General features: G+C 51.0%; 2 protein-coding genes across 5 annotated transcripts in view; one reads left to right on the forward strand and one right to left on the reverse strand.

Annotated features, from left to right (window-relative positions):
- The window catches only part of RFX1 (regulatory factor X1), a 53,646-nt gene extending 39,913 nt beyond the window's left edge, over nucleotides 1-13,733 (reverse strand). For all 4 annotated transcript variants that reach the window (XM_077838566.1, XM_077838564.1, XM_077838565.1 and 1 more), the window contains exons 1-2: nucleotides 13,498-13,733; nucleotides 3,762-4,080 (exon numbers count right to left, since the gene is read on the reverse strand). In XM_077838566.1, coding sequence (XP_077694692.1) covers nucleotides 3,762-4,032 — 271 coding nt within the window. In that variant the 5' untranslated portion in view covers nucleotides 4,033-4,080; nucleotides 13,498-13,733. The remainder of the gene's footprint in view (nucleotides 1-3,761; nucleotides 4,081-13,497) is intronic.
- Nucleotides 13,734-16,579: 2,846 nt separating this feature from the next.
- Nucleotides 16,580-18,811, forward strand: RLN3 (relaxin 3). The gene is made up of 2 exons (XM_077838626.1): nucleotides 16,580-16,779; nucleotides 18,543-18,811. Exons 1-2 carry the CDS (start codon nucleotides 16,620-16,622, stop codon nucleotides 18,809-18,811), a joined length of 429 nt encoding a protein of 142 aa, XP_077694752.1. The 5' UTR covers nucleotides 16,580-16,619.
- The last annotated feature ends 2,400 nt before the right edge of the window (nucleotides 18,812-21,211 follow it).

The following is a 21,211-nucleotide window of genomic DNA, read 5'->3' on the forward strand; positions in this document are numbered from 1 at the left end:
TGATGCCCGAGAGAGGCATGCTCACTTCCTTCACAGTGCAGCAAAGCAGGGAACTGGATGATTGCTCTCCCAAGACCAGCTTCAGGGGCTTTCATCGCCACAGCTCTGAGCTGGCCCAGTAGGAAATGATTTCTGGAAGAGTGAAGGAGACTGATGTCTTCTAACTAACTACACCTCTACCCCGATATAACGCTGTCCTGGGGAGCCAAAAAATTTTACCGCGTTATAGGTGAAACCGCGTTATATTGAACATGCTTTGATCCACTGGAGCGTGCAGCCCCGCCCCCCCGGAGTGCTGCTTTACCGTGTTGTACCCGAATTCGTGTTATATCGGGTCGTGTTATATCAGGGTAGAGGTGTAGGTGGCTATGCACCACCCCTCACACACCCCCTCTAGCCAGCCAGGTACTCGATATTGGGGCCTGATTTTCAGAGGTGCTGACACCCACAGTTCCAGCTGAAGTCAATGGAGCTGCATCAATCTACACTTGGTGAGGATCTTAGCCTTTATGCCAGGGAACTAGAAGGAATAAGACTTGTGGCAGATCTCTGGCCTGCATCACTCCAGGATGCAAACAGAAGGGTCAATCTATTATGACAGGGTCTGCACGGTGGAAAATCTGCCTTAGCTCACACTCCCCCTTGAGATTTACAACGAATTTTCTCTGAATAAAATCCGAGCCAGATTTAAAACCTAGCGTCTGCAGATAGCCCTTAATGGAACTGAACTGGAGGGGAGGGAAGTGTTGGGGGAAGTCTGCCAAAAAGATAAACTCCAGCTTTGGTTGTAGATGGATGTCTTAAGACCTTACAGGGAGTGGCTTGGTAGCTAGAAACCCAGCACCTTCTCCAATTAAACTTTCCACTGCTAGGAAAACACAATCTTGTTAAAACTCCCAACCGGAACATGAATCAAAAGGCTCAAGAGATTTCTCAACAGCTTAGGTGGAGCCTGATTATTATCTCAGGATGTCCAGTTTCTTTGGATGATATTTCATGCAACTCTGCAACACACGATTGAAGTCAGCGAGAATATTATCCGGCTGTTTTCCTTGCCTGCCCTCAGCTATTTAGTAACAATCTTCCTTTCTATAGGAAACTGACTGCTCCTGATCTGGGGATGTTTAGATCTAGAAGGGATGGTTGGTTGGTTCTGATTCAGAGTTAACTGGAAATGTTCCGCCTATTAACCCATCTCTTTCTACTGCTTATGCAGACCCTGGCCTGAATCACAAGAACGTGCTACTGTAAGGGTTTCTTAGCATGATCTCACGGGACAAAGGGCCTTCACACACCTGCCTTCTGAGACAGAAACTAGAATATAGCCCAGTACAAATTGTGGTATTTATGGATGGAGTTCAGTTCTTAATGAATCTTAACAAACTTGCAAGCACTCAAGCGGCTCTACTTACTCACCATTCATCTACTCCAGTGATGACTTAAAGGATTGGGAAACCTGCCTTACAGTGATAGACTCAAGGAGCTCAATCTAACCAAGAAAAGGCTAAGGGGTGACTTGATCACAGCCTGCAAGTACCTGCATGGGAAACAAAACTTTGATAATGGGCTCTTCAATCTGGCAGCCATAGGTCTAAGAAGCTCGGATGGCTGGAAGCTAGACAGATTCAGCCTAGACGTAAGGCGTACATTTTTAACAGTTAGGGTAATTAACCACTGGAAAAATTTAACAAGAGCTGTGCTGGATTCTCCATCACTAGCAATTTTTAAATCAAGACTAGATGTTTTTCTAAAAGATCTGCTCTCGTACACACAGGAATTAATTCAGGGAAGTCCTATGGCCTGTGTTATACAGGAGGTCAAACTAGAGGATCACAACAGTCTCTACTGGCTTTATAATCTATGAAACCTGGATAGATTGGCTCTAGACCAATAAATAATGTGGCTACAACAGTAAACAGCCATCGTAATAGATAGGTTCTACAGTGACTAACCTACGTTTTTATGACTTCTTGTTTCTGTTAGACCTGCAGAGGAAACCCTGTCCTGGGAGAATGAGCTGGATTCTATTCTAACTTGTGCATCACCAACAGAATACACTAAATTCCAAATTCAAATCTGAATTGATGATGCGTAAGCTGGAAAGAACCTGGCTTGACTCCCTGACCTCAGGGGGAGTTTGCAGTCTGGTAGCATTACATTATTATCTTTTCACTTGAAAAGCGAGTACATCTGTATCCGGAGTTGTCGAGAGATGATAAAGGAGGAGCCTCGCGTAGACATTCTCAATAGGAGCAGTACATTGGAATAAGTCCATCTCTTGCTGAAAGTCTCTTGATGTATGGTTAGTTCTCAGTGGAGAGTCAGCTCTCCAGATCACTGTATAAAGGTGCCTCTGTTTACCTGAGCCTGTTCCACAGCTTGGATTTATTTTAAAGCGCGTGTTCTATTCTGAAGAGTGATCATTGCTCCTTCTTACCTCTCAGACATTCGCCCTGGCAGGATCTACCGGTAGAGGCAACAGTCAGATTTGGCTGCTTCTCACTCTGATTAGCCCTGCGGAGCCAAGAGAGCTCTGGGAGAGCAAGGTAGAGTCTCTTGTGGCTCATGCCTCATCGAGAGAATTGCTGATTCAATTCTGAGGGGGTTACAAAGGCAATGGGGCTGCACAGCTGTTCCTGGGGACAGAGATTCCCTGCAGAGCCATATTACTGGTACTGACCCAGAGGATGGCAAGAGGCCAGTGTGACAGGGAAGATCAGGCAGAGAGGAAGGATGGTTCCAGTAGTTCAGGCACTGGCATGGGATTTGGGAGACGCAGTTCAATTCCCTGCTCTGCCCACAAACTCCCTGTGTGAACTTCACCAGCTCACTTAGTCTCTCTGGGCCTCAGTTATTCATCTGTAAAATGGGGATAAAAATATTTTCCTGTTGCCCACGGGGGGCCTGAGGGTAAATACAACAGAGACTGTGAGGCGCTCAGATACTGTGGTGATCCAGGTCATAGAAGGACCTAAAACAGATAAGAAGGAGTTCATGCCCATCTATTGCAGGCAGAGGTGATTGATATTTGTTTCAATTATATACATGTACCCAGAGGCTGTGTCCATAGACAGATGATATAAACATCTGGGCCTGATCCTGTTCTCACTGAAGTCAATGGTCTCCTGAGGGAGCAAGACTGGAATAAACATACAAAATGTTCTGCTGAAAGGGGCTAGCAGTTAATCTTGTATCTAAAGACAATCCCAGATCTCACTAAAACTTATGTTTGTGGCAAGCATAGTTTTAGGCCCAAAAGAAGAAACAATCAAGACCCTTTAGGTAGCAGAGACAGCTGCGAACATGGAAGCTACCACCCAAACCACTGGGTCACATGGTAGGTCAGAGCTAAGTTGTATGGGCCCAGTGGTTTTCCTGGTTGCAAACACAGGGACTAGGCTGTTGGTTGCTGCCTCTGTGTGTTGGAAGAAACAGCCAGGAGTGTGAGTGTGACCTTGAGGTGAGGCAGAGTGTCTAAGCTTCTTGGGCACAGAGCTCGCCGGAGGCTCAGGCATGGGAATTTCTGAGGGAGGAAATTGCCTGCTGCTGTTTGTTTCTATGGTCAGAGAAAACAGCACTCTGGACATTTTTTTGGAAATAATCAAGATAAACCAAGAATATACCTGGCTCCTATAATCAATCCCTCAGCCTAAACAATTCTGAAAGGCCCCTGACATTAACTAACCACTCTGGCTGAAGGAGCAACCATAACATGTGAGAAGCCATGAGGTTTTCCCCCACCACACTCCTCCCAGACTTACCGGACACTGTGACTATGATATACTGCTGCGGGGCTGGTGCTGGAGTTTGTTGGCCTGTGGCCTGAGCCTGTGGCTGTGGGGCCTGGATTTCCGAGACATACTGTTTCTGAGTGGCTGGTTGCTGCGGGCTTTGCAATTCCGCTACATACTGTTGCTGGGCTGCTGCTGGTGCCGTTGTTGTCGCCGTCGTCGCCGGCTGTTGCTGCGCCTGTTGCTGTTGTGACTGTTGCTGAGCTGCCTGTAATTCCGTAACGTACGCCTGTGTTGCCATACCAACAGTGGGGAAAATGATAATAAATAAGGCTTTTTTTTTTGCTTCCTTTTGTTGAGGAAAAAAAGAGGAAAAAACAAAATAAAAAAAGAAAGAAAAAAAAACCAATTAATCAATTGCAAAGCGATCTGGGGATAGAAACAGCTCCCTGCTGCTCTATTCGTTAAGCAATAACTTAATTACACCCCATGGTTAATAACTAATTACAGTCAATTACAGCAGGAAAAAGCAGTAGCAGAGTTCATCTTTCTCTGCGGAAACAGGCCTGGAAAAGTAAGGGTTCTGGAGAAACCTGTTCAGAACCAATCCCCACATTACGCTTGGATGCAATTTACGAAGCTGCGTCAATTATCTCCCAAATCCCCACCACTACAACATACCCTTTCTAACCATACTGAAATTAGAGATCAGCCTGCTTCTGCTCTCGCGTCCACTAAGGGAAATCTGCAGTAACTACGTCGAAGCCAATGGGCATGAGGGAGAGGAGAAGCAAGCCCTTAAGCTGGCGTTTTTGGTAGTGGCCTCGGATTGTGGGTGCCCAACTTGAGGCGCCTTGGGCCCCGTTTCCAGAGGCGCTGAGTGCCTGCATCTCTAAATGAAGCTGGGAGTTTGGAAATTGCATCATTTCCCCATAACAAACGATCAAGCTTCCCCTTGATGGATCAACTTCAACCCCAGGGGCTACTCTCCGCTTACGCCATGGCTGGATTTGGCCCAGCACATGGGAAAGGATAGCTTTGTGCTCAGACGCGAAACCCACTAGACCAGATTCTGCAAATCAGTGCCACTGATGTAAATACACAGATTCACATCAATAGAGCAGAATTTCGTCTCCAGGCCTGCTGGAGGTTCTGACAGCATCACCAGCTCACCCCTTGTGAGTCTGAGTCCTGTGCAGTTCACTGTGTCGGAGATTCATGGATAAAATTTAACTAAAACAAGGTCCCGTCAGCTCCTGGAAACATATGGAAACATCCCAGGACACTTTTCAAAAGAGTCTCTGATTCATGGCCAAAATTTCCCCTCTTTTTGCTGTTGTGCACCTGCTGATTGCCCCTCTAAGCCCCAGAAGTGGCTGCATTTCATTGGTGGTGTATGTTGAAGGGTTTACAAGAAGCTCTGCAGTGAAAAGTGCTATGCAAAAGTCAAATATTATTAGAAATCTGAAGGTCTGAAGCAGGCCCGATCATCAGAAGGGTGCCAGGCCTCAGATATATTAGAGAAGGAGAGCGCTCACTCTTACGCCTGACACACATCACACTTCCTGTTACTGAGCATGTTCATGTTACAAGCGAGCCCATGGTGGTAGACTCCAGTCTACAATAATCCCTTGACACTCCCAAGCACTCTTGGACTGAGGATCTTAAAGCAATTTACAAGCATTAGTTAATGAGGCATCTCAAAGCCTCTGGGAGATGCTAGTGACGTGGGCAAACTGAGGCATCGAGCGAAGAAGTGACTTTTCCCAAGCACACACAAATGAGTCAGTGGCAGAGTTAGGACCAGATCTAGATTTCTTTCCAACTGGTCCCTTACTCTACCCACCAGACCACAATGCCTTCTAGCCTCGTAGAACCTCACCATCCTGACTGTCAGCCTTAGTGTGATCTAAGGGTAAGAGCAGGAGCCTGGAAGTCAGATCTCCTGGGTCCCACTTTCCAATCCATCAATGGAGTCAACTGGAGGAGCTCAGCTGAGTCATTTTGCCCCTTGGTGCCTCAGTTTCCCCATCTGTAAAACAGGGATACCACTGAGGATTGATTAATATTTGTAAAGCAAGTTGAGCTCCTCGGAGGGGAAGTGTTCTGAGGAAGGGCATGAAGACACTCCACTCAGCTTTGCACACCCCAGTTCATTTCCCGCTCTGCTAAAGATAAGGACAGAAGCTCAGACAGCAGCATTTCTGACGTATGCGCTCCTACGCAAGGGTCTCTGAGGGAGAAGTCATAAGAATCACGCGCTGTAAGCAGCAGACAAGGCCATCAGTTGCTTCTCAGAGACAACAGCCCAGACTCCAGAGTTATGGCTGCCTGAAGCTTTTCGACAACAGTTTTCATTTGTCACTCTGATCTGCCAAAGCTCCCACCCCAGAGCCGTTCTAGGGCTGCCTGTTTGCCCTTAGTGTGCTTCCCAGCTCCATGCCTCCCAGCTGTCACTCGCATCACAGCTCTCCCTGTCCCTTCCACCTTGGTGGCTCTCAGAGCCCACAGAGCTACTTTAGCCTTTTATTTTACTCAGCAGTAACACAAGGAATCTACAGACCTGTACCCTGTAAGACACTGGCTAAAGCAGGTTAACATAAGTAAAGCAGGCCCATGACTCTTAGCACTGATAAAATGTCCTGACAGTTACCCTAGATTTTGGGAAACTGGGAACTGCTTGCTCAAGAGAGGGAGCTGGTTCATAACGATACCAGGCAACCTCAGGAACACTGAGCAGAGCCTGGGCTTGGGTATTTTCAGATAGAATAGTTGGCAGATGTTTAACCACAAACTTGCTTTAGCAATAGGTAATGTCTATGATAATGAGCTAAAAAACATTAATATCTTAACCTACAGGATAAGGGCACCCTGATATTCTGAGGGGGAGGAAGCTGGATATGGACATGGAAGGCTGGGCATCTGAATAAATATTCATGATAGTGCCAAGGCCCCATAATAGGCCAAGCCCCCATGTAGCAGGGGTTGGGTTTCCATCAGTGACCCTTCAGCTTTTCATTGTTATCTACCACCAACCTTTGGGTGTGGGGGTTCCGGACCATAGGACTCATTGGGCATGCCAGGGACAGGGCTGGTCCTTTGTCTCTCACCGCCAGGTCCCCAAGGAAGCGTGTGAGTAGATACAAGTATCTGAGCATACACACACACATCCCTACCTTTAAAGGTCTTTTCACCCAGCAGCACTGCACACTTCTGCCACAACTGCAGCTGGGAGAGATGGCTTAGAGTAGGGGTTCCACCCCCGGCCCATGCGATAAAAACTCCCCAGCCCACCTGGGCCACAATAACTAGTTTTCTGCATAGAAAATCCAGGGCCAGCGTTAGGGGGTAGCAAGCAGGTTAGGTGTCTGGGACCCCATACTGCAGGGGCCCCCGCAAAACTACATTGTTCAGGCTTCAGTTTCAGCCCCAGATGGCAGGGCTCAGGGCCCCAAGCCTCAGCCCCATGCGGTGGGGCTTTGGCTTTCTACCCTGGGCAACAGCGAGTTTAATACTGGCCCTGCTTGGTGGCCCCCCTGAAACCTGCTCACGGCCTTCCGGAAGTCCCGGATCCCGGGTTGAGAACCACTGGCTTAGAGATCTAAGCATCAGGTAGGAAAGAACTAATGCTTAGAGCCTCTGGGAAGGAGAAGTTCTAGTTCTTAAAGCAGACCTCTGAGCTAGTTCTATTCCCCGCTCTGAGAGGTATGTGTGATCTAAGAGTCAAGACCCTTGGATTCTATGCCCATCTCTGTGACCTTGAGTGAGCCATCCCCCATGCCTCAGTTTTCCAATATGTAAAATGGGGATAAGGACAATAACCTCCTGTGGAGACAGAGAGGATTACTTAGTTAATATCTGCAAATCTTACTGAAGATGTGAAGAGCTTCTGACCCAATGAAAAGATGTCTCTTTTCCTACATTACTAAGTGTCCCCTATGGATCATTTGCAGCCGTAGGCACATGCTGCTAAGCAGGCATTTCCCACATGCCAACGGCACTGCGATAGCCAGGATTGCTTTCTGGCAGGCAGGGAGGCCACAGCATGTGCAAAGCTGCAGTGCTCAGCTTAAGGCACAAGGCACAATCCACATTCCAAAGGTTCCTGTGCCCTTGATCACTCCTTTAGGAACATGCCAAGCTTGGAAATAACCTGTCTGTTTTTAGATCCATTCCCCACCCCCGGGATGAATCACAGCAAACAAATACGGGTCCTGATTCTCCAAGATGCTGAAGAGCCTGTGTGGGTGTGTGGCCCCTTCTGAGGCAAGTTCCTGGCTCCAGCCACTTGCTGATTCTTCTAACGCTGCAGAGCAAGAGGGCCAATCTCTCAAACCAGGCACATAAAACCTTCTAAAAGGGCCTCCGGATTGCATTAAACTGTCCTCCTCCCCCAGAACAAAGGAACACTCCGGGCTACTGAATGCCCCAATCAGAGAATACATCCCACAGGTCTTCACCAACAGAGGCTGCTACGATTTGTGGATGGTGCTTTTTTTAAAGCACACAGTAGTCTAACAATATGCTATGGAAGCTTCCTCTACACAAGATGAATGCAAATGGCAGACAGCTCGGAGACTCAGTGACCACTGCGAATGAGAGAGAGACATTCCAATCCAGCTGCAAGGTGCTGGGGGAACTGGCTGGTTCAGGGGTCACCTCTAGGCTGCTGGTCCCAGTCTACATTGGTAATTTGGTAGTGACCAAAAGTTGCAGCTTCTAGGGTTTCTTTAGTGACCCATGTGAAATGAGTTTGGAAGTGGTCACAGGCCAATTCCTAGTGACCACCTTAGGGGCTTGGCCATATTCTAGTTCCTACTGGGTTGGGATAACAGCACAGGACAGGTGGCTTTTTCAGGGTAGACAGGATTGGAGTGTGTTTAAACAATGATCCTGAATTATGCTGCACATAATGGTTTATTCTCATAGAATCACAAAAATGTCAGGCTGGCAGGAATCTCAAGAGGGTCATTAAATCCAGCCCCCGAGAGTATCCCTGACAGGTGTCTGTCTAACCTATTCCTAAAAACCTACAACGATGGGGATTCCACAACATGCCTTGGAAGCCTGTTCCTGTCCTTTGCTATCCTTCTAGTTAGAAAGCTTTTCCTAATATCTGTCCTAAACCTCCTGTCCTGCAAATTAAGCCAATTCTTTCTAGTCCTACCTTCAGCGGCCATGGAGAATAAGTGATCACCATCCTCCTTGTATCAGCCCTGAACATATTTGAAACTGCTCTCAGGTCCCCCCTCAGTTGACCTTTCCAAGACTAAACATGTCCAGTTTTTTATTTTGTCCTGATAGTTCAGATTTTCTAAACCTTCCATAATTTTTGTTGCTCTCCTGTGGACTCTCTCCAGTTTGTCCACATCTTTCTTAAAGTGTGACTCCCAGAACTGGACTCAGAACTCCGGCTGAGGCCTCACCAGTGCCGCGCAGAGTGGGACAACTACCTCTTGTGTCTTATATATGACACTTGTGTTAATACACCCCAAAATTATATTAACCTTTTTCGCAACTGCATCACATTATTGACTCATATTTCAACTTGTGGTCCACTATGACTCCCAGACCGTTTTCAGCTGTATTACCACCTAGCCATTTATTCCTCGTTTTATACTTGTGCATTTGATTTTTCCTTCCTAAGTGCAGTACTGTGCACTTGTCTTTACTGAATTTATCTTGTTGATTTCAGACCAATTCTCTAATTTGTCAAGGTCATTTTGAATTCTAATCCTATCCTCCCAAGTGCTTGCAATCTCTCCCAGTTTGGTGTCATCTGCATACACACCACTCCATTACCCAGGTCATTAGTGAAAATATTGAATAGTACTGGACTCCAGACAGACCTGTGCCGGGTCCCACTAGATACTTCATACCCATTTGACAACAAACCATTGATAGCTACTCTTTGAGTACAGTTTGTCAACCAGCTATGCACCCATTTTATGCTAATTTCATCTAGACCACTTTCTCCAGTTTGAGACTGTCATGTGAGACTGTGTCAGAAGCCGTACTAAAATCCAGATATATCATGTCTACTGCATCTGCTAGCCCAGTAACGCTGCCACAGAAGGAAATTAGATTGGTTTGGCATGATTTGTTCTTGACAAATACATGCTGACTATTACCTATAACCCTATTGTCCTCTAGGTGCTTACAAACTGATTATTAAATAATTTGTTCCACTATCTTCCCAAGTATCAAAGTTAGGCTGGCTCATCTATAATTCCCCAGGTCGTCTTTGTCCTTTTTAAAGACAAGTATTATGATTGCCGTTCTCCACTCCTCTGGGACCTCACCCATCCTCCAGGAGTTATCGAAGATAATTGCTAACGGTTCCAAGGATTGCTTCAGCTAGTTCCCTAAGCACCCTAGGATAAATTTAATCAGGCCCTGACAACTTGAATACTTCTAATTTATCTAAATATTCTCATCTACCCTGCAAGCCTGAACCAGGCTTCCATAGGATGTGGGGACAACGATGGTGTGAACAAGTTCCCTCAGCACGTTAGGATTTACAGTGGGACCTAGCTGACTGTCTTGGCTAATGGTTAAATGGGCCATACTTGCCTCTTACCCCAGAGTGGGTCCCTCCAAGGCTGAAGGTGGGAAGCTTGCACAGAGGAAGCTTGCCTTGTCATTGTTCTGCAGAGCGATCTCAATCCAACACCTTTCATCAGCAAGAAATTCACCAAGGTTTGAAGGTTAAAAACTCTTACAAAATGAGCTCAAATAACAATAACTATCTCATGTTCCTGTAGAGCCTTTTCCTTCTAAAGAATCCCAGGGAGCTTATGAAACTGGCATGCATGTTACACATTGGCATTATCACTAAAATGCAGCCATCTCTGGGGGGGAATGTGGCAGCTGTTTAACAGCACACAGCAAGCATATAGTTTAGGAGAGGGAGTGAAGAAGAAGCCCATATCCAGCTGAAACTGCAGAGGCAAAATGGAATCACCTGAACTAGAATTTGGCCAGGAACCTCAATTTAACAGCCCGAGTCTTGTGATTAAATCTCATATTTCATAATGTGCAGGACCCAGTCTAGAGGTGCTTTATGTGGGAGTGTAAGCACACAAAGATGCTTGAGAAGACCCATGTCTGCTGCACAAAGGGGGGGAACCACAGCAACAAAGACCCCAGTGTCTGCCAAGGTTGCAGTTCTGAGCTACTGCATGAGAACCTGAAGGTGAAATTGGTGAGGAAATAAAAGTGAAACTGACCAGTCTGTTTTCACTGACCAAATTCAGCCCTAGACCCAACATAAATAGTGAGAAGTAAATCAGATTTGTAAAATCTTTTCATTTTATAAATTGAAGGTGTCAGGAGTAACACAGCTAATGATAATTACTAATATTCTTTACTTCTCTAACACTGTCTATTGCAAAGAAATTAAATTTCTTAATGCTTTTGGGAGGTAGGTATCATTATGTTCATCTTTCAGAGAGAGAAACTGAGGCACAGAGCGGTTAATGTGGTTTACCTGAAGTCAAAGAGGAAGCCTCTCGTATAGCTAGAAATGGAATCCAGAACTTCTAACTCCCAGTCCTGTACTTTAATCACAAAACTACCCTTCCTTTCCAAGAAAGGCAGGAACACTTTTAAAAAACATATGCTCTTTAACCTGAGCATGTCCCTGTACTGTATTTGTGTTGATTTTAGTGTTTAATAACACAAAGTATCCACTCACACCAGCTCCACTGGCCCTTTAAAACGACAGATTTGTCTCGCCAAGGATCAAAGCAACAGACTATTCTGCCTATCTTGTCTCTTTTTCTTATCTGACACAGCAGCATGGTTTGTTCTCCAGTTAGATCCTGTGAACAGCATCCTCCCTTCCACATACATGAGACAAAGTGCTGGAATCTCTTCACAAAACATGTGATTTGCTTAAAACGGACCAGTTAACACTGGCTGGGGCAGACTGATACAAAAGGGCATGGATGACAGGAACGGATTAAAACTCTCTAGGCTTTTGGAATGACAAATTTACAGCCAAGATCCCTGATTAGAGGGTGTGATCCTGTAAGGTGATGGGCACCCTCAACTCCCTCTGGCTTCAAGAGATGTTGAGGGCACTCAGCACCTCGCAAGTTTATATCCTGTATCCTGACTTTTGCAACGTAAGAGCCTTCTCTTCCTTCTCACTCACCCTAAACTGATCAATGTCCATTCAACTCCTAGTAGCTATTCCCCCCAAGCCTCATCTCTATATATAACAACATCTCATTCCTCCCCATTTTACCTATCCCCTTGCAATTTATTTGTGAAATGCCCAGAAGGAGGTCAAGGGGAAAGTCACACAAAGGATCCACAGCCACAGACCAAGATAACGCAGCATCATAATAAAGTTATTTAATAGTAATGCGAACCACAGGAAAATATACAGAAGGAGCAAATCCACCCCCTACTGAACTTTTAAAGCCAGGGAATGGGTAATTTAGAGCCAGGGAGAAGGTAATTTCCCTGGTGAATGGTCCCCATCCCTAATTTTCCTAAATTGCTCCAATTCTGTTGACAGGATTCAATTTACTGAGGACTTTCATGGGTTTGGAAATTGTTTCCAGGGTCTGAGAAATGTGATCATGCTGTGTCTGCTCTGTGGTATTTTGATGCTATGTTGTCATCTCCCAGTGCCATAGTGTGACAACACAACAATGCTTTGACACACTGTCAAAATGACATTTTGCACAAGCATGAGCAGCGGCAGCTTTGATGCCATTTTGACACACTAGTGACATGTCACCCACAGCGTGAGGGTGTTTTGAGACGTCAGCGTGCTGCCTGGTGGAGTGATGACGGTTCAAAGGCACTGTCACCTCCCGTCACCTTTTGACTCCACACGACGGCCATCGGGTTAAGACATGAAGTTTTCAACATATCATCTTCGCATCTTGTGGCACAATGCTGCTCGGAGGCAAGGCCCCCGTTTGCCAGGACGAGTTTGACATCATACGATGATATTATAATGCACCATCTGTGCATGCAATGCTGATATTTTGACATCACCATCACTACATGGTGCAAAGGGGTTCTGATGCCACACTTGGTCATTTTGAAGCCTGTGGCAGTGGAATAACATCTTGACTTTTTAATGCAGCCTTGTGCGTGGCCGAGACGAGGCTGTACCCTAATGACAGGTGAATGCCCCATCACGGCGTGGGGGTGATGTCATTTTCACGCCTCGCTACGCTGACCTGGCAACGCTTCACAATGACGTCATCATAAAACATCAAGGGGGCCAGCAGCGGGATCTTGCAGGCTCCCCCACGGATTGGGAGAGCCTGGCGTGGCCAGGGCGCGTGGGCACGGGAACACACCGTGATGACCCCTGACAACCTCACCGCTGGGCCTTGTGATGTCACTGGATGACATCATGGGCCCTGACACTGCCACGTGCCTTATGACATCACGGTGGGGGGGGAACCCCGCCCCACTTTGGAAACCCGCCCTAGTGTTGGGGGCAGGGGGCTCCCCGTTTTAGCCCCTCCCCCTCCCCCCATTGGGTGCCCCCGGTGCCCCGCTTCTTTTCATTGGCCCGTCCGCCCACCAATCACCGGGGAGCGCTGTAAGCCCCGCCCACCGAGCCTGGGCCCTTCTTAATCCTGGGGCAACGGCCAGGCCCTCACTCGAGCGCGAGCAGCCTCCGAGCAATCGACTGTATCACCCCCTCGCGCGCCTTCCTCTCAGGGGCGCGGCCCCTCCGGCGCCCATCCCCCGCAGCCATTTTGTGTGGAGGGGGAATTAGAGTAGGACCCACCTGAACTGTCCCTCCCCGCGGCCCGGTCTCCGAGCCCCGCGGAGGCCGCTTCCCTTCAGGCTCCGACGCGCCGGGCTCGGGTGGAGCCGCCGGTCATCGGCCGCGGCGGTGCCGGATTTTTGGAGGGTATCGATTAGTCGGTGGGGGGAGGGGGGTCCGCTCGGGGCGGTTGTTGTTGTTGTTGCCGGGTTTCCTGGTCGCCACGACTACCGTGGCTATGGCGCCCTCCGTGTTCCCTCACCGGGGCAACTGTTGCTACCCACCTCGGCTGCGGGCGGGGCCGAAGGGGGAGAGAGGGAGGCCCCTGGGCTGATTGGACGGAGCTGACCGCTCCATTGGGTACCCTGGCTGTCAATCTTCGCCCTGCTCGCTCTGATTGGCTGGAGGCCCTGCTACTCCTTTGACGTCGCTTTTCCAATCCTGGTTGTAATTGGTCTGATTCGCTTGGAGCGTGCTGATTGGCTTCTCTCCACGTCCGTCTCCACGTTGATTGGGCAGTTCCTCCGTCGGTTTCGGGGTGGGGCTGGGGGGGGGGGTTGAGGAGGCGGGTTGGGATTGGCCAGTCAGGGCGTTGGCTGGTTGCGATTGGCTAGAACCGCCTTCAGTCAGTTGGAGGGGAAGCGGCAGTTGAGCCCTGTAGAGCCGCGCCCCAGCGTGGGAGAAACGCGCAAGCGGGCTCTGCCCTGGGGGATGATGGGAAATGTAGTTCTTGGCTAGCAGAGGCCAGGGGTTGCCCCCCTGTCTCTGCTGTGGCTGGAGGGGACAAGGAGCACCGCCTGTCTCAAACCTGTGACGTCACTGCGCGGGGTGTGACGTCACCCTGTGCCTCGAAACCCCAGCGATGCCATGCCTCATGATGCAGTGATGTCACGGGCGATGAGCCCTGGGTGCTCCGGGGCACGGCACAGGCGGGCACCCGCCATAGCGCATTGGTACAGACGCGCCTCGGAGCCACAGGGCCAGATCCCGACCTGCCTGGCCCTCGTGCTGGTGCCTGGGGGCTGCTCTGCGGCTGTATTGCCTGGGGACCGTCTCGCGCTTCCTTTGCACCCGCACAAAGGACTGAATAAACAAAGGCCGGACAGTGGACGCTCAGCTTCTCCGCAGCCATCGCTGCACCGTTTCCCTGTTAGGCTCTGTGCTGCCGCCCGTCGCCATCGCCCGAGTGCCTGACCACGGTCCAGTGGTGTTTTCTCTGCACTCATTTATTTTTTAAAAATCATGAGAACTGAGATCTTGGAGCATGAGATAGCAGCCTCCGGAAAGCATGACGGGGGGGATGATCCAGCCCAGTTCCTCCCCTGGGAATGGCAGGTCCTATGTGCCAATGTGCTTTAGCCAGGCCCAGAGGGACCCCTCTCTTGTCTTCACATAGATTTTTGTTTCTGAGCCTGTGTAATCCCCTGCCTGTTGGATGAAACTGACAAAGAAGGAAACCTGTTTCTTAGATTCCCAAGATCCCTGAATTGATACTTTAGGTCTAGCATTCAGATAAAAATCTATCATAGTTACCAAATTCATGCAGCTTGGGTTGTGCTTTCCAAGGGCTCAGAGCACTCAAGCAGCAGGTGTGAAACTTCCTGCTATCACAGGTTCAAATCCCCGTAGGGACAGCTCCAGCCTTCAATTTAAATTGAGTTGCTGGGTCAGACTTTCTCTGTTATGATGGTGTAAATCAGGAGTGACTCCTGTGAAGTTGATGCAGCTATGCTAGGATGAGGTCTGCACTTCTTGTGGAATACGCTTTTAAAAATAGACTCCTCGGTGGATGTCAGAGGCCTGAGGGCACTTGCGGTAGGGTTTGGGGAGGGGGAGCTTTTGCCCCAAAGCTGTTGCTGTGCGAAATGCATATGAACCTGAGGGAAGGGAAGTGGCACTCATAGCTTTGTCTCATTTATCTCCAGAGAAGAATAAGAAACGTCAAAAGAGACATGGTGGCAGTGTTCCTCCCCAGCACGGGGAGCGTCCCCCCCCAAGGAGAGCATGGACTGTGGCTGAGTTTGGAAATATGAGTTGTTATCTGGCAGGGCAGGAGGGGCTCCAGCTGGGGTTATCTCTGCACCGCAGGCTGGCATGCTGGCATTTTCCGCACAGCCCACGGCCTCTCACGTCGGAGGAGGAAGGATATAATTGAAAGGAGATAAGCAAAGGTCACTGTTGCTCCTGCTGTCTGGGGTGATGCAAGAGCGCTCTGCACTGGGTGATGAGCTTGTGGGGAAAGCTCTGAAGGAATGAGATTGCTGAGGAGAATCAGGGGAGAATCAGGAGAGCTGGGTGGTGCTCCAACAGCGACATGTGTTCCTGCCCCACTGCCTACGGTGCCCCCTGCTGGCGGAGGCTGGTATTGGAGTAGCTGTGAGCGCCTCACAACCAGCTTTCTTCCAGCTTTCCCTATAGGGAGTGTAGTGTCTGCCATCCACAAAGTCTAGAGGAAACGCTAGATCCCCATAACTCCAGGGATGGAGAGGGCAAAGCAGACAGACAAGACTCCTGGGTCTGTCCCCAGCTCTACTGCTGACTGCCTATGACAGCTCAGGAGAGTCCCTGACCCTCTCTGTGCCTCAGTTTCTCCCCATGGCAAAGTGGGGGTAATGGTCCTCACAAGGGGTGGGAAAAGCCAGTCCAAGGGAGCAGGGCCCTCAGGAGCTTCCAACCTTCCCAGCAGCGTCACATGGGCAGCTCTGACCCCTGGCCTTGTTGGCTGGGGGAACGACAGAGGGGTTTGAATGGATGCTCCGTGCATGGAGAGGGTTTGCATTTGTGTGTGTGTGTGAGAGAGAGAGAGAGCACACAGAGAGCCACTGGCTCACCGCCGACGTCTGTCCCTCCGCCTTGGGCACAGCGATAACCAGGAAAAGGTTATCAGCGTCTCGCTCCCTGGCACCCAGGCCTGATGTCCCCAGCTCCAACGGAAAGGTCTCTGTGTGCCACTCGAGTGACTCGGCCAGCTAATTGGAGAGATAGCACCAGAGCCGATGGCCAAAGGCCACCCTTTGTGTGGTGTCTCCGAGGGGCTCCTCAGCAGGGAGGGGGTGGGATGTATAAAGGGGGCCGCAGTGGGGCTCAGGAGGCAGCTGTGAGCTCTTCTGGCCTTGGCGTCCATCTCGCCACCCCAAGCAGCCATGCAGAAGCTCCTTCTGGCTCTGGCTTTTGGGTTGCTGTTCTCGGAGCTGAGGCTGGGGGCTGAGGGCCGGAACCCACCCTACGGCGTCAAGCTGTGTGGGAGGGAGTTCATCCGGGCTGTCATCTTCACCTGTGGGGGCTCCCGCTGGAGACGGACAGGTGAGAAGGGCGGTTGTGGGGGAGCGTGCATGGCTGCTGGGTACTCAATGGGAGCGGAGCGGGGTCTGCTGGTTGGAATGAGAGTGGGAGCTGAGGATCAGGACTCCTGGGTTCTATTCCTGGCTCTGGAAGAGAAGTGGTGTGCGTGAGGCAGGGGGGAATTGGGAGTCAGGACTCCTGGGTTCTATTCTTGGCTCTACCACTGACTTGCAGCGTGACTTTTTGTCAGCTCACTCCCCCACTCTGTGCCTCAGTTTCCCAATGTGTAAAACAAGGATCAGTGTCCCTACCTTGCCTCCCCAGAGGTGGGGATTGTGAGACTTAATTCAATGTTGGTGAAGTGTGCTGCGGCTTTGGAGGGGGGTTCCACGGGCACAATCCAGGAGTGACTGAGTGTCTGCTCCCCCTGGGTGGGGTGTGACTCGCTGCTCGGTTCTTAGGAGCAGCCCGGGGAGCCCGTGTCACCCAGAAGGGCAGATCTAGGGTCCCACATTTATCCCCCTCCAGCAGCTCTCAGAGCAGATTTGCTCCCATGACAAGTCAGAAGCCAATGGCAATTTCCCCCCTGGGAAATTTGCCGGCGCTTCCTGCCTCATCGCTCGCCAGCTGGGGGGATCTGTGATGGGGCGTACAAACCCCGTGCGGCCGGGAATAGGTTCCCACGCTGCATTGGCTCAGTCAGCCCTGCCCCGCTACACCCGCAGTGAGTGTCAGCCCTGGAGAGGAAGGGGCTAAAAGGGGGGAGCTTATCCCTACCGCTCGCTCCTTGAGAGAAGCTGGGCTCAGGCCAGAGGTTGCAGCCTGCCAGTGTCTAGTCCGGTTGTGGGGCTAGTGTTGGATTTGCTACCTAGGACTTGTCTGTTGTTCCCACTGCAGGTGCTAGACTGAGCCCTTGCTTCTGTTCCTGGCTCGGCCACCCGCCCTGCTGGGGGACCTTGGGCATGTCCCTTCCCCTCACTGTACCTTAGTTTCCCCATCTGTAGAATGAGGCTTTGATCTGTTCAGAGAGCAAGATCTTCAGGGCAGGGACTGTCTCTCCCCTTGTGTCTGTGCAGCACCTGGCACAATGGGGACCCTGCTCTTGGCTGGGGAGGAGCCAGGGTTTTGTGCAGCATTTAGTGTGATGGGGGCCCCTTATCTCAGGTGTGGGGGGTGGTCTGTGCAGCTCCTGGTGCAGAGGAGACACTGACCTTGTTTGGGGGGAGGGCGTATTGTCAGGGAGATGCCCACATGAAGGGTGGGAATCACTCAGGAAGGGGTGTCTGTCCAGTCACTGTGGTGGGGGGCCCCGATCTCACTAAGGAGGGGGGTGTCTGTGAAGTGACTGGTGTGATGGGAGGCCCCGATGTCTGTGTCTGTGCCGTGCTCAGGTGTCTGTGCCGTGCTTGGCGAGATAAGGCATCTAGGTTTTACTTTTGCGCACCATACTGCTTAGGGAGTGACCTATTGGCAGGGTCTCTTGGGTCTTTAGGAGAGAGGCTTGCATGTCAGAACGAGAAGGCAGAGAGACCAAGATAATGTCAGATGGGAGCACTGTGTGGCTACCTCTGCAGGCTGGAATCAGAACAGCTCATCTGTGTGTCATAGGCCCTATATTGCTAACAGCAAGAGGGAGATTTTCCCTTCAAGTCAAGCGGAGAGGTCAGTGCTCCTGGAGCAGGAGAAACTGAGTTCTAGCCTTGCTGTCGACAGGAAATTGTGACCTCTGTTCTCTATGCATTAACCCCTTCCCTCCCACTTCCCTGTCTCCTCCTCCGCTGCAGGTGACCTCGATATCCTGAGCAGCCCCCCTGCAGGGGAAGACTCCGCAGAAGCCGCCTCCAGCGAGTGGGATGCCAGCCACCTGCCTGGGACACTGCCCCACCAAGAGCTCTCCTCCGACTACCACGAGAGGTGGAGAGGCAAACCGGGCCGCGGCCTCGCCGAAGCAAGCTGGCCTCTGGAGCGCGTCGTCCGGGACGTCATGGCAGGGCTGAGCACCTCGTGCTGCAAGTGGGGATGCAGCAAGAGCGAGATCAGCTCCCTGTGCTAGAGGCGGGGGGCTGGGGCACAGGGGGAGGGGGCAGGGTTCAGCACACGGCACCGCATGTTGGCACTAGGTCTTCAGCTGGCATCAGGGCAGCTCTGATTAGCACCGGCGGAGGATCTGGCCCTGGGATCACAGCTGCAAGTAGAAACCCACAGTTAAGAGCCCTGCAGTTGCTCAGCTCCCTGGGAGCTCTATCCGAGTGAGGACTGCAGGGAACGGGCCGTGGAAATGTGACTTCAGATGGGGTAATATAATGCTGGGGGTGGCCCCTGGAAGGGGGCAGTGGTGGACTCCAGGGTTCTGGGGCAAATGGAGATGGGCGGCTGAGTTTTGATTTGGACATGAATAAGGAGCCAGATGACAAATCTCGCCCTGCCCTTCCCCTTCCAGTCGTGGTGTCCCCCCCCCCGCCATGTTGCCTCTTCTTGCGCTGGTATTCAGGGTTAAATAAAAGATCAAAAGAAATTAACTGTGTGAGAGGGACTCTGGGATCAGGGGCATGGGGCTGCACATTCCTACACCCTGGAAAATCGGAGCGATTTAGCAGGGGCTGGACCTTCCCCAGAGCGCCTCCTGCTGGTGCTGGAGTAGCCAGGAGCTCCACTCCAGTCGGCACATCTCCCCCGCTCCCTGTCCCGCCCCCTGTTGGGAGAAGCCAGGACTGCAATGGCTGTGAGCTACCCCCCACAGCTGGCACATCTGCCCTGTTCCCTGCAGCACCCCCTGCTGAGACTGGAGCTCCCCACACAGCCAGCTCTCCTCCTCCCATCCTGTAGGGCCTGCTGCTGGGAGAAGCCGGGCGTGGACTAGCTGGAGCCGCAGCTATGCCCCATAGCCCTTCCTGGGAAAGCCCCTGGGCTGAGAATTCCCGTCAGGTTCTGCCTTACTTCCCTGTGGCGTCATGTTTTATGGTGAATTCCAGGAATGATTCTCCTCTTACCCCCGCTTCCAGTCCGTCCCCAGCGATCGATGCATAACAGCAACGGTTGGGCAAGCCTGGTAAACACCACTAGCAAGGGACACTCTTAAAACCCTGCATGTGTTCTCTGTTTGTCCAGCTCCTAACAGAGCAGGGTCCTGGTCTATGACGGGGTGCCTAGGCCTGATACACCTCCTAAATCCCCCAGGAGCCAAGTGACCATGGACGGGCTCACAGAAAAGAGGTTTTCAAAGGGGTTCAAAAAACCCCTTTCAAAAGAGGTTTAGCAAAGGGCTTTTCAAGAGGAGTCGACACAGCTCCAGGGGCAGAGCCCCATGGCTCTGATTCTCTGGCTGGTGGGCTGCAGGCTGGATAGTCAGCCTTCAAATCTGTGGGGCTGGTCAACTGTCACTCTGCAGCTGGTGGAGTCAGTTAGCTTAGTGCTAACCACTAGACCCCAATCCCCTCCCCGTGCTGGGAATAGAACCTAGGAGGGCTGGGGCCTGGCCCCCCCTGCTCTAACCACTAGACCCCACTCTCCAACAGAGCTGGGAATAAAAACCATAAGTCATGACTCCCAGCCCTCCCCCTCCCCTGCTCTACCCACTTGACCCCACTCCCCTCCCAGAGCTGGGGATAAAACCCAGAAGTCCTGACTTTCTTCCTTTGCTTGCACGTCTCCTTGCACTGGAATCTCCTTAATGAGGGATATTATTAAATGCACGTTAGTACATTGTGTGGCACTGAACAAAGAATGTTACTTAGTGTTTGTGACGAAGTGGGACTGTTCTTAATGTTTCCTTTGAATAGTGTGGGGGTGCCTCAGTTTCCCCTATACAGTCCTTGAGTGTCTGGGTGGTGGGGTAAGGGTGTATGATCATTGCAGAGCCCTAGAGGGCAGGTGTGTGCAGGGGTCTGGACACAGAGAATGGCCGACACCCTGTTTCCTGGCCACTGATGGCCTGAGCCCTCCCCCCCTGCAAGGTGAGAGCTAAAGGGTTGGAGAACAAAGGAATCCGGTGACCTCCTGGCCCGGGAAAGGGACAAAGCCCAGAGGAGGGGCTGGAGGGAGTTTCAGTTTGGGGGCTGGCTGGGCACATGGAGTGAAGGGCAGACGTGGTTGTCTGGCTCACTGCCCCCCAGAATGGACCCAGCTGAGGGATCCTGTTCCCTGCACCTACAAGCTCTGTGTTAGACCATGTCCCTGTCGTTTAATAAACCTCTGTTTTACTGGCTGGCTGAGAGTCCCGTCTGACTGCGGAGTTGGGGGGCAGGACCCTCTGGCTTCCCCAGGACCCTGCCTGGGCAGACTCGCTGTGGGAAGCACAGGGAGGGGCAGAGGATGCTGAATGCTCCGAGGTCAGACCCAGGAAGGTGAAAACTGTGTGAGCTGTGTGTCCTGCAGACAGGAAGGCGACTGCCCCAGAGTCCTGCCTGGCTTCATGGGGAGCAGTTCCAGAGCATCGCCCAGGGACCCCGTGACA

This window comes from Eretmochelys imbricata, chromosome 20, assembly GCF_965152235.1.
Source record: "Eretmochelys imbricata isolate rEreImb1 chromosome 20, rEreImb1.hap1, whole genome shotgun sequence".
Classification (NCBI taxonomy): Eukaryota; Metazoa; Chordata; order Testudines; family Cheloniidae; genus Eretmochelys; species Eretmochelys imbricata.